General features: G+C 29.7%; 1 protein-coding gene across 1 annotated transcript; it reads left to right on the top strand.

Moving 5' to 3' along the window:
* Positions 1-8,243: 8,243 nt before the first annotated feature.
* On the top strand, positions 8,244-12,726 carry LOC120084126 (protein trichome birefringence-like 19). The gene is made up of 2 exons (XM_039040027.1): positions 8,244-8,867; positions 11,746-12,726. The coding sequence occupies exons 1-2, from the start codon at positions 8,331-8,333 to the stop codon at positions 12,553-12,555; spliced, it is 1,347 nt and encodes a 448-aa protein (XP_038895955.1). The 5' UTR covers positions 8,244-8,330; the 3' UTR covers positions 12,556-12,726.
* The last annotated feature ends 15 nt before the right edge of the window (positions 12,727-12,741 follow it).

Genomic DNA, 12,741 nt, shown 5'->3' with positions numbered 1-12,741 from the left:
TTTATAGTGAAATAAAGTGAAACAGTTGAATATTGAAACATAAACAAATGAATTTAATTATATAGATTAAATTCATAGTTAAAAAGTTTCAAATTAGATTGAAACTTCAAATTGGATGATGTTTCATGTACAAATTTTGCATATATAAAAGTTAAATTTGTAGTTTCTTCAATTTGGACGTGTTATGTTTGATTTTGATTAAGTAACAACTCAATTGAATTAAATTTGACAAATATTTTAATTTTTGTATTTATTTGATTTTATTTTGTATTTTGGAGAATTGATAAGTTGCTAGCCTATAGGTAGCAACTTGTTTCTCCATTTGTAGCATCTCACTTCAAATTAAAAAAAAAAAAAAAATCTTTCATTTCTTTCTTTATTTTCATCTTGAGTTGAGTTGAGAACAAGTATCCAAGAGTTCTGCTATATCCAAATAGTTCAAGGTTGCAGTTCTACTGGAGTTAGTCATTGTATTCTGTTGTGACAATCGTTTTAGCATGCTTGCAACATGTGTAGAGCAAATAATTGTCTTCAGGACACGCTTATCAAAAGTGTGCCTCAAGTACCTATTGACGTCTCCATAATATTTTGAGGTTTTCAAGGATTATTTAAGAGGCTGGAATATAATCATAATTATTGGGAATCAGAGATATCAAGGGTGAAATAGAAAATGAGATCATGAAGCGTAAAAATGATGGGAAAGAGGGTTGGGTTGAAAACAGGGTGAAATAGAAAATGAGATCATGAAGCGTAAAAATGATGGGAAAGAGGGTTGGGTTGAAAACTGTGTGTTACACCCTCTCCTGAGCTTTCTCTTTTGTCTGCAAGGAGACGTGAGGATGAAAAATATCACCATTTTGTGATATCTACTGCCCATCTTAAACCTGTTTTACTAACAACCCTATAGTCGAGTATAAAATAACATCAACTCTCTGGCTAAAATTATTTTATCACAATCCAAGTAATGTTTATACAACTTAATTCCTAGGTTACAAAACTCATAAAGAGCATACTTAAATCCTGAAACATGGTCGTAGTATGGCAGACAAACCTTGACCTTAGCAGTATCCTAGAACTCCACTCTTGTGCTACTTGGGGGAAAGGGGAACAAAACATTTGGAAAACATGAGCTGGGAAGCCTAGTGAGTGATATGTTTTTATACAAAGATAGGTTTTGCTTTTGAAATTCATTTTGAAAACGTTTTCATAGACAATCAGTCATAAAACAATATCAAAATATAAAAATGTAAATATCACAGTCTATTAACTAAGACAACAATAGCATGATCATAAGTTTTCCAAAGTAAACCATTTCAACCAAATACAAGTTACGAGAAAACAATCCCAGTACCCAATACAACCCGCCGAATGTGCACATGTCGACAAATCCCACTAGACGTATTCGGGTATGCTAACAATCCCAGCCAAATCATACTAATCATCCTAGTCATATGTCCACAAGATATGCTTACATTTCCAGGGTAAAATTCCCATTTCCAATGGTTGAAATCCCATTTTGAAAGAAAAATTCCAACAAAATCAATATAAAACATGATTTCAAGCAAATCAAGGATTAAAACATTGTAAAATAATGAAACCTAGTTCTTAAAATCCAAGAAATCACATTTTTAAGATCATTCCAAATTTTCTAAATCATACATGCATATATATATAATACCATATACGTATATAGATTCAACCAAAACATCTAAAAATAAACAATTCTCAGTTTACTAGTAGAGTTTTCCCCTTCATCCAAGTCTTTCGGTTTACTAGTTCCTCCTCGAATCTCGGGCCTGCACTAGCCCAATATTAGCTTAGAACCTCATTTTTAGGACTAGAGTAACCTTAGGATATCTTATTGGCCCTAAACTTAGCTTACCAACTTCAACAGACATGAAACTAGGCCTTTGGACACCACCAGACAATAGTGGATGCAGGGTTGATCTTCTACAAGTCAGTTGGACGCCTAGCCCTTCTTCCTCAATGCCTGTAGTGCTTCATGTGTTGGGATTGGTGTCCTAAATTTAGTGTATCTTGTGGTTTATAGTTTTGTTAACACAAATTATTTATCTAATAAAATCAGAGGTATTTTATTTGACATTTAGACAATATTAATTCAATCCAATAAACTAAGATCCAAAGTTATATGATCTCACTTGAACAGTATGTGGTTGACATACAAGTGGTTCATGTTCAAGTAATAACCTAAAGGTCTATAGTAAATGGATGAAGGTTGGGTGCCTTATCTTGATAACATTGTAAATACGACCCACTTTGTAACTATTACATGAGATGTAAGTGTTACAAAAAATATGAACCATATTATTCATGTAAAGACATGTGAGTGTGGGTATCCTGTATAAAGGAGTTTATACATAGATCGGACCACAAAATAATTAGTTTCTCTTTATAACACCATTACTTGAAGAAACTAATATTTCACTAGGAAGACCATACGAGACTTGACCTTAATTCCAAGTGAGTTATGAACTCTTATTTTTTATGACAATCCTTTGATCTGTATGGGTGAGAGTAGCCATAATATCCGACTCAATAAGCCTACCATTTTGGATTTTTCTGATTGGGGAGCTGGGAACACAACTACACAAGATAGAATTCACTCCTTTCAATTCCTTAGGAAAGTAGATAAATTACTCCCTTAATAGCCAGTTTCAGATCTTGAACAATGAGGCCTCAACCTCTCACTGGCCTGAGAGATGTTAGTTTATAGTTGGACTATAAACTGTTTGTTCATTAGAGGAATCAGTGGTACTTAAGAAGCTAGATGTAACTGTAGGGGTAAAACGGTATTTTAAATCAGCTGTAGTTATGAGCATTTGTGAAGGGTCATCACTTTATTGATTGGTTATATCCATGGACACAAAAATATATCTATAGTATGAAGAGTGCAGCTAAAGATGTCCACGGGATGGGGTAAGGAGACGGGAGATCCCCGTCCCCACCCCCCTATTCCATTCCCCGTCCCTGCGAAAATTTTCCGGCGAGGAATGGGGAAGGGATTCCGCGGGATTCAAGTTTCCCCGCAGGGAAAAATTCCTTGCCTTTATTTTTCTCTAATATTTTTCTTAATTTCAGTATTAAATTTTTTTTACAATTCTTTAAACTTTCAATGGAATTTTTCATTTAAATGAAATATTATCAATTTTACTAATTAAAACAATAATACACATGCAATTTTAAAAAAATATAAACTAAAATGCTTAAAATCTCATAATTTGTAAAAATTAAAATTCAATATTTAAAGCATAACTAACTTAAATATTACAACATCTAAAAATTTAAAGTTAATAAAAATCTTGAACTAAATAATTAAATATCCATAATTATCTTAATAAAGTCTTATTAATATATATAATATATATATATATATATTATATATATATATATTCCCTGACCCCCAACCCCGATCCCGTATTAAAAATTTATAATTTATATACAAAGTCGGGACGGGGCGGGTAAACGGAGTGGGACCAGGGTCGGGGTCGGGGTCAGAGAATATATTTCCCGTCTCCGGCCCGAACTGTAAATGAGGAAAAAAAATTCCCCACTCCCTCCCCCATTCCCCGTGTATTCGGGGATTCCCTGCCCCGTTCGAGGTGGGTCCCCGCAGGACCCCGACCCTACGGATTTTTTGGACATCTTCAAGTGCAGCTATCGGTCTTTAGTAGAGTGATCGGTAGTTAATGAATATTGATTAATTGGATTAAAGGAGTTCAATCAATTAATCGCATATCGTTGGAGCTTCTAATTTGTAGGTCCACAAGGTCTCCTTATTAGTTCACTAAAGGATAGTAATGAGGAATGATTTAAATTGTTCAAATCAAATGAGAAAATTTTATATTAATGAGATTAATATATAATGGTTAATTATAGATATGATCTATAATCCAAATTATATAAGAGAGGTATATTTGAATAAGATTCAAATATTAGATTCATATGAATTGTATTCATAAAGAGATGTACACATATAAATGTGTGATATTTATATGCTAATTAACTCCATAATAAATATGATTTAATATAATAATTTAATTGATTCATTAATGGTTAATCAATTGATTAAGAAATAATGGAGATTGGAGGTTGGTATAAATAATGATATTTATGATAATTAATTAAATGTATATTAAATAGGACTTAATATATGGTTATTTAATTAATATGTCAATTAATTAAATAATGGTTATTTAATTAATTAACACTAAAGGTATAAAGAAAAATTTTTGAAGAAGAGGTTAACCCTTGTCCATATAAATATATCCTTACAGTCCATTTACGGTAAGGGGTTTTATTACATAAAACCTAGCCTCTGAGCCTTTACATTCTCTCTAAAAATTCTCTACCATTTTTCCTCTTCAAAAGTTTTTGGAAACCACTCTTCCAAGTGTATTGTATCTAGTTGAGGCGTAATCAATTTGCTAGTGTGTATTCCATTTATATATATTTTTTCTCTCAACAAATTAAACTCAAAACTACATTTTAAAAATTTAAGAATCAAATAAAAATTAACTCAAAACTCAAGAATAAAGTATAACATTTTGAAACCTAACAATTAAATAGAAACTAGTTAGACTCACCATCGACCAAAAACTATTTGTCCTTATAATTTGTAGTTGGGTACTTAGTTACTAACAAAGTTTAAGTGAGAATATGAGATTCCTACCCATTTCTTTTGAGAAGAGTTATCGTTTGGTGATTTGTTTATATTACTAAATAATGTTTTTTATATAGCAAAGATATGTCATATCTAAAATAATAGTGAGGAAAAGTTTTTATTCATTATTATGTAACAAATTTAATATTAATTTTATTTTAAGTTGTTGAAAAGTATGCATCTTGCACATGGCTACACAAAATTCAAAATCCACTTTTACTCCATATAACATGTTATATAGGTCGAAAATTTGCGTATCTTATGTTATTTGAGTTATCCATTGTCGATGATTAATTTAAAATTTTGAATTCTTATTGTTCTCTTTTTGTTGGATTTTTATTAGGTCAACTTTTCTAAGTAATATATGTTTTTGTTTCCTAAATTTTGGTTTGATTCTAAGTTGCAAAATATTACATATTTAGTTCTTAAGTTTTGAGTTTAATTTCAATTTAATTTTACATTTCAAAATTTTACAATTTTATCCATGAAGTTTGAGTTTTGTTTTAATTTGGTCCCTAGGTTACAAGATTTAAACTTCTAATCTTGATTTTTCACTAAATACTCACTTCTGGTCTTTAATGTTAATATCTATTAATTAATTTAAAAAAATTAAAAAAATTATAGTTAATTAAGTTCACTATTTTTTTTTACCAGTATTAAAATTTCATTTCGTTTCATAATTATTTTAAATTAATTAAAGACATTAACGCCAAAGAATGAAAGTGGGTATTTAGTAAAAATCAATGTTAAAAATGTAAATCTTGAAATTTATTGACCAAATTGAAACAAAACTCAAACATTAAGGGTAAAATTGTAACATTTTGAAACATATGAACTAAATTGAAATCAAACTCATAACTTAAGGGTTAAAAGTGTAACATTTTAATAAAACTTACAACGAAATAGTAACTAAACCCAAAACTTAGGATCAAAAAATATTTTTCTCAATTTTTTAATAGTTCTTCAAACAACATCTTAAAACAAGATATCAAAGCAAGTATAGCTCAACTGACATACGAATATATCGACAATCAAGAGGTCGTCTATGATCCGGATTCCCTTTATTCTTATTATAAAACTTCTTAAAACAAGTAAAATCAGAAAAAATCTCTAAGTTGAAAGATCCAAATTAGATGAAACTAAAAGATCAAATCATAAATTATTCAATATCATCAATTTGCCGCACCATTAATCCATATGCAATTACAAGTGTTCGATCTAATATAGACTTTAGAACTATATCTATGAAGAAGTCTCCATCTTTAAAAACTCTCCAACAATAATTCACCACAAACTTCTAACTCAAGTTATATCTCCACACCATTAACTTCATTGAACCCACTCAAAACCACCTATCTCCATCATCCTAAATAATTAAATATATACTAAACTTTAGGATTGTAATAGATTTAAACCCTAAATTAATAATTATATCAATTTAAATTCTGAACTTTCGTAAGTATATAAATTTACACCTTTCTTCACATCTTGTTTTTGATAAATACATCATGTGAGATGTTATAGTTTTATTAATTAAACCTTCAAACTCTTGTAAGTGTTTCATTTTAAGCTTTCGATATATATATATATATTTATATTTTATATTTGAAAGAATATAAATATGTGTAAAAACGATTTTTCAAATGTAATCTTAATGAAAAACCTACATTGATTCACTTAGTTTATAGCAATTTAGAAGTTTTAAATGAAACAATTATATGTTTTGCATGATATCTTCGATCTAAATTTAAAGGAGTGTGCATTGATATACTTATGAAAGTTGAAGGTTTTAATTGATACAACCTCCAAAGTTGTAGGTTTTAATTGATATAACCTCCAAAGTTATAAGGTGTAAATTATTTTTTTCCTAAAATAAATACCCACAAAATCAAACCTAGAATTAGAATTTTTTTATAAAAAAAAAAAAAAAATCAAGAATTTTCTCTAGAAAAGTTCTTAAAAAGTCTTTATTTAGAATGTGGCTGAGTGGTGGGATTTGAATCTTGAAACTATATGTTTTAACCAATAGTAGATCTTAAAAATTACACACACTTAAAATAAACTCTAATGGTGAAAAGATCCAAAAAGTTTCGCAAACTTTGACATAAATTTGAACTAAATTCCTAGTTTAACAAAGATTAAATTACAAGTTTACTCCATGAACTTTTAGATTTGTGTTTATTTCGTCCACAAATATTTTTTTATGTCTATTAGGTCCTTGAAATATTCAAAATATCTACTCTATATAAATTTAAATTTAATGTCAAATAGCTAAACTTTCTCTTTTGTGAATATTAGATCCATGAAATTATAAAAAAGAAAAATAAAAAAATAAGAATCTACACAAAGTTGAAAATTTATAAAACTATTGAACACAAAATTAAAAGTTTAAGAACTTATTAAACATTACTTTAAAGTTTTAAAGACCTATTTGAAATTAATGTAAAAATTATATGAACAAAGTTTGCAAATCAAATAGATACATATTTTAAAGTTTAGTGACTAAATTAAAGAAATAGATTTAAGTATTTAACTTTGGTCGTTGTATTTTTTGTTTTCATTTATTTTGGTCTCCATACTTTCAAAAGGTTAATTTTAGCCCTTATACTTTCAACTTTTGTTCATTTTGGTCTCTATACTTTTAAAATGTTCATTTTGGTCCTTATACTTTCAACTTTGATTCTTTTTGGTTCTTGTATTTTTAAAAAGTGATAATTTTGGTTATTTCATTTTCATTTTCATTACATTTTTAAGGGATCAAACTGAATATTTTATTTTAATTCTTAGATAGGTTATCGAGCAAAAGAAGTTGTCAGGACGTTTCGGATGCGATTTGAGCTTAAATGGAGCAATTAGCAAGCAACGGGAGGCAAAACAATGCATTCGAGCAAGGGGAGGAACGACGTTGCTTAAACGTTATGACATTTGTGTCCTGTGCCATTCATAGAGACAGTCTGCTAGGCAAGCATTACAGTGCTATCTTGTAGTGCCACATCGCTCTCCATTTGATACGTGAGCATGAAGAGACACTCCTTCCAATTTACTCTCCAAGGCACTTCATGAGTGGGCCTTCAACATCACAGCGTTTTGGTATGTTTTGGTTGTTGAGAAAATTGGTGTAAGCTAAAGATTGGAAAATTAAGAGAAATATGAGAGTACATATGAAAAAGAATGAGGATATTTATATAATTTATTTAAAAATTCGTTCTTTTCCAACATAAAAAAAACTTCAAATAAATTGATCGGGCCATTTTTTTTTTACCTAAAATGTAAAATTTAGGGACATTTTTTATAATTTAATCAAATAATATATAAATTAAAGAAATATTTAGAATTCGAAGCATTAAGAAAAATGATGTGAAATTTATTAATTAAAATAATATATCATCTAATGACGAATCAAATTACGGTAGATATTAGGGAAGTACCGACCTTCCAGTTGTAAGAACACATTTAATTTGTTTTTCCATGACTCCCATAAATTATGGTAGTACTTCCATTTCACTAATCTAGACTTTAGTCCTTTCTCACTCCCACTTTTTTCTCTCTTTTTTTTTTTATTTTAATTTTTTATAAATTTTCTCTCTCATTATATTAATTATCAAATTTCTTTTTTTTTTTTGGTTTTCTCTTCATCTTTCTCTCTCCAATGATGCTCCAAGGCCAAGCAACCACCACCGACCTCCGCCCCTGCAAAAATGGCCAATACAGAACCCTAATGGCCATTCTCGGCGGAGCGTTAGCTCTATTGATCCTCACTACCATCCCTCTCACTTTCCCTCTCCTCAATTACTCCCTTCTCCTCCTCAAAACCTCTCTCGAATCCCCTGCAGCAGCCGCTTCCGCCGCCTTCCGCCCCCAAATCTTCGCCTCCGGTAATCTCTCCATTCTCTCCGCCCTCCCCTGTGATCTCGCCATCGGCGATTGGATCCCTAATTCCAACCCTAACGCCGCTCTCCCCTACACTAATGACACCTGCTGGGCGATCCACGACCATCTGAACTGCTTTAAGTACGGCCGACCCGATGCCGGATTCCTCCGATGGCGGTGGCGGCCGGAGGGGTGCGAGCTGCCGGCGTTTAATCCGGCGCAGTTTCTGGAGCTGATGAGGCATAAGGCGTTCGCGTTTGTGGGGGATAATATTGCCAGGAATCATGTTCAGTCTCTCATCTGCCTCCTCTCTAAGGTAACTTTTTTTTACCCTCTTTTACTTTCCTTAAAAAAATTTTTGTTACGTCAACATCTTTACCTGTTCAAGTGTGAACACAAATACTAAATATTTTTTAACATTAGAAATCGGAAAAACTAGTCATCTTCGGTTACCTTCTAATAAAAATGTATCACGTGCCATTTTTATTTTTTAAATGACTTTTTTTATTAAAAAATTATGACATAAAATTAGTTGCCGCCATTTATCTTAATTTAGAAGTTGAAATTCTCATAAAATTTACAGTTTATATTTTTTTTACTTAAAAGAAAAAGATTAGTGTAAAGATTTAATTTCATAAATCTTGTGTAAGGTTTTGATGGATTGATAATGAGTTTTGATACTTTTTACCTTTTTGAAAATTGTGAATGGTTGGTGGTGGAATTTCTTTATTTTGATTTCACATTTTTTGAAGTGTTGGTAATATAAAAAAATATAAAAAAGAAGGGTTTTTTAATTAAATTTAATTAGAATCTTTTTATTTTAATGCTTAAATTACCTTTTTTTCTTCTTGTATTTGTTTATAAATTTTTTTGTATTGTATTTTAAACCTTAGTTTAATTGGATCCCTTACTCTGGAAATTTTTGTTGGTATTCCTTTTTTAGATTTTTTTTTTTTTTTCAAAAGGTTTCATGGTACTAGGGAGAAGTAATAGGAATTCAATGTAATAATAAATCATTTATGAATATTTAAAAATACCTCTTTATGGCATATTTTGTTTTAGAATCTTGGGAGTGTGGGGTAAGTCACATTGGAGAATCTAAACTTTTTTTCCTTTTTAACTTTTAATTATAGAGAATTTTAAAAAATAGAAAAGTAAGAAAAATTATTTACACAAAATAACAAAATTTTCATCTTCTTTAATTGAGGTTTGATAGATCTATCCGTAATAGAAATTGATAGAAATTTATCATTGATAGACGCAGATAAAAATATAGCAGTGTTTATTAGTGTTTTTTTTTTCTTTTACTCTTTTTGTAATAGTTTGATATTTTTTATCTATAAAAATTTTCCTTTAATTATTTTTAATTTTATATAAAAAGCAAACATCTGTGTTGTTTGATAATAATTTTTATGGATTTTTTATCCGAAATTTTCTATAGATAGCAAATGCAACTTGAAATTCACTTCTTTGTAATAAAGTATTAATAAAAAGCAAATTTATTATTAATTTAGAAAATAAGAAACCATAACAAAATACAAATTCCAAATTTTGTTAATAAATAGGCCCTAGATTGCTATTTTCTTACTAAACCAATAGATCTTGTATAGGTTAGGTTATGAGAGATCAACAACCTTATGTGAAAAATTATGAATCAATGCAATATATTTATCGGTTAAACTATAAGTTTGGTCTCTAACTTTAGTTTTGGTTGATAAAATATATTAAATATTTAAAAGTTCTAGTGGGTGTATTAAACTTTAAAATCTGTCTAATAAATCTATAATTTTTATTTAATTACTTTTAAAATTTTCAATTTTGTATCAAATAAATATGAGATGTTTTTTAAGATTTGAGGATTTGCTAGACGTTAAATTAATAGTTTAAATTTTTTCTTTTTTTTTTTTTTTTTTTTTTTTTTTTTACATGATAGAAAAATTCAGTTAGTCCCTTGAACACCTCTTCCCTTTTATTATTATTTTCTAAAGAAAACCCCTCAAACACACCATGTGATATTGATCTAGATAAGGCATTTAATATTATGAGAATCTTTACAGAGATCAATGACATAGGGATTCCACTAAATTTCCTAGTTAATCAAATCTTTATTTATAAATAAAAACATGTTTGTTGTTCTTAGTGAGTATTGTTTAGTACTTTTTAGAGAGGTAACAATTTTTAAGGATTAAAGACTATGCAACTATAATTTATGGATTTAAAACACTGTCAATAAAAATAAGGAGAAATTAGTAATTTAGCACCATTGATATTAAATCAAGGATCAAAATGAGCATGATTTAACTAGCATAAATAATGTATTATCAATTTCGATGCCAGAAGTTCAATTTTCTTCTCTACTATATATATAAAAAAAAAAATACTAAATCAACTTCAGTTTATAGTTGTACTTGTTATTGAAATTATATAAAAAAATAAAAAAAAATCGTATAATAGAGGTTGGAAGATTCAAATCACATATGCTATGAGTTATGCTTTCTTTGACACGGAAAAAAAAATTAGTTTGTACTAAGACACCCTTGATCATGTTTGAAGGATGAGGACTTAATGTTTTGAAAATCAACTTTTTACTTTTAGTTTGAATACTATTAAAAATGGGGTTTTTTTAAAATGATTTTAAATCTTAAGTTAAATATAAAATGTCATTGATTTGATAGGATCATCTCTATTTTATCCATAAATTTCAAAAGTTTTAAGTTCGTCAATTCTTATCCTAATTTTTTTTAGGAGATATTCAAACTACAGACCTTTAGATCATATACATTAGTTAAAATTTTGTTAAAATTTTTCTAAAAAAAATTTATTAAAATTATTTAAACTAACGAAATTACATAAATGCTCTTGTTTTCGCGTACATTTTAAAATCTTCAATTAATAAGAAACCTTAGGATATTTCTTTTCTCTTTTCTGATGTGTGTTGAGGTCAAGATTGTTACCTCATTGTTCAAGTTAAACCAACTTAATGGTTTTCAAAAACAAATCATATGAAAGAAATAGGTAAAAGAAAACGAAAGGGGGATAAACTTATCATTCAAACATGTTTCATTAGATTTTGTTCTGAAAAAGCAGAAAACTACTTCAGAACAGCTAGCTTCTAAAGAGTCATAAAGCAATCAAACTTCCCTTTTAGTGAAATTTACTTCATTCTTTACACCTCTTTCTTCGTTGATTTTCAGCTGGAGTATCCAATAGATGTTTCACCCAGCCGAGACGAACACTTCAAGAAATGGAAATACATGTCCTATAACTTCACAATGGCTTTTTTGTGGACAACCCATCTAGTAAAATCAAAAGAATCAACAACAGGAGGCGTCTTCAATCTATATTTGGATGAGTTTGATGAAGCATGGACTTCCCAAATAGCTGGATTCGATTACGTGATGATCTCGTCCGGCCAATGGTTTCTCCACCCTATGTTTTTCTACGAAAATGGCAAAGTCATCGGCTGCCATGACTGCTTCCTCAACAACGTAACCGAGTTGGGAATCTACCATGGCTACAGAAAGGCCTTCAGAACAGCCTTCAAAGCCATTCTCAGCTCAGACAGCTACAAGGGAATCACTTACTTGAGGACTTTTTCACCTGCACACTTTGAAAATGGGCTATGGAATCAAGGTGGGAACTGTTTGAGAACAGAGCCATTTAAGAGCAAAGATTCAGCATTAGAAGGTATGAATTTAGAGCTTTATATGACTCAAATGGAGGAGTTTAGAAGAGCTGAAAGAGAAGGAAGAAAGAATGGGTTTAAGTTGAGGTTGCTAGATACAACACAAGCAATGTGGCTAAGACCTGATGGCCATCCAAGTAAATATGGTCATTGGCCACAAGGGAATGTGAGTTTGTATAATGATTGTGTTCATTGGTGCTTGCCTGGTCCTATTGATATTTGGAGTGATTTCTTGCTTCACATGCTGAAAATGGAAGGCATCAGATCAGCTCAAGAGAGAGTTCAGTTTGCTCATCAAACAGAGTTGAATCAAAGATGAAGTTTCTTACACTATATTTTGTTTTGTCATGTTTGATTTGCTTTTGGTTTTGATTCTTTATTGTTATTATTTCTTTTCTTTTTACATTCACAGATCTTCATCTGTATTACTCCACCTAGTAAATGAAAGAATGAAATGCCAATAAACACAATCAACACAAGTTTGCATCTATTCATCAATTGCTTT

The sequence above is a fragment of the Benincasa hispida genome, chromosome 1, assembly GCF_009727055.1.
Source record: "Benincasa hispida cultivar B227 chromosome 1, ASM972705v1, whole genome shotgun sequence".
NCBI lineage: Eukaryota > Viridiplantae > Streptophyta > Magnoliopsida > Cucurbitales > Cucurbitaceae > Benincasa > Benincasa hispida.
Note: the sequence above shows the minus strand (reverse complement) of the source record. Positions and strands in the feature narration are given on the sequence as shown.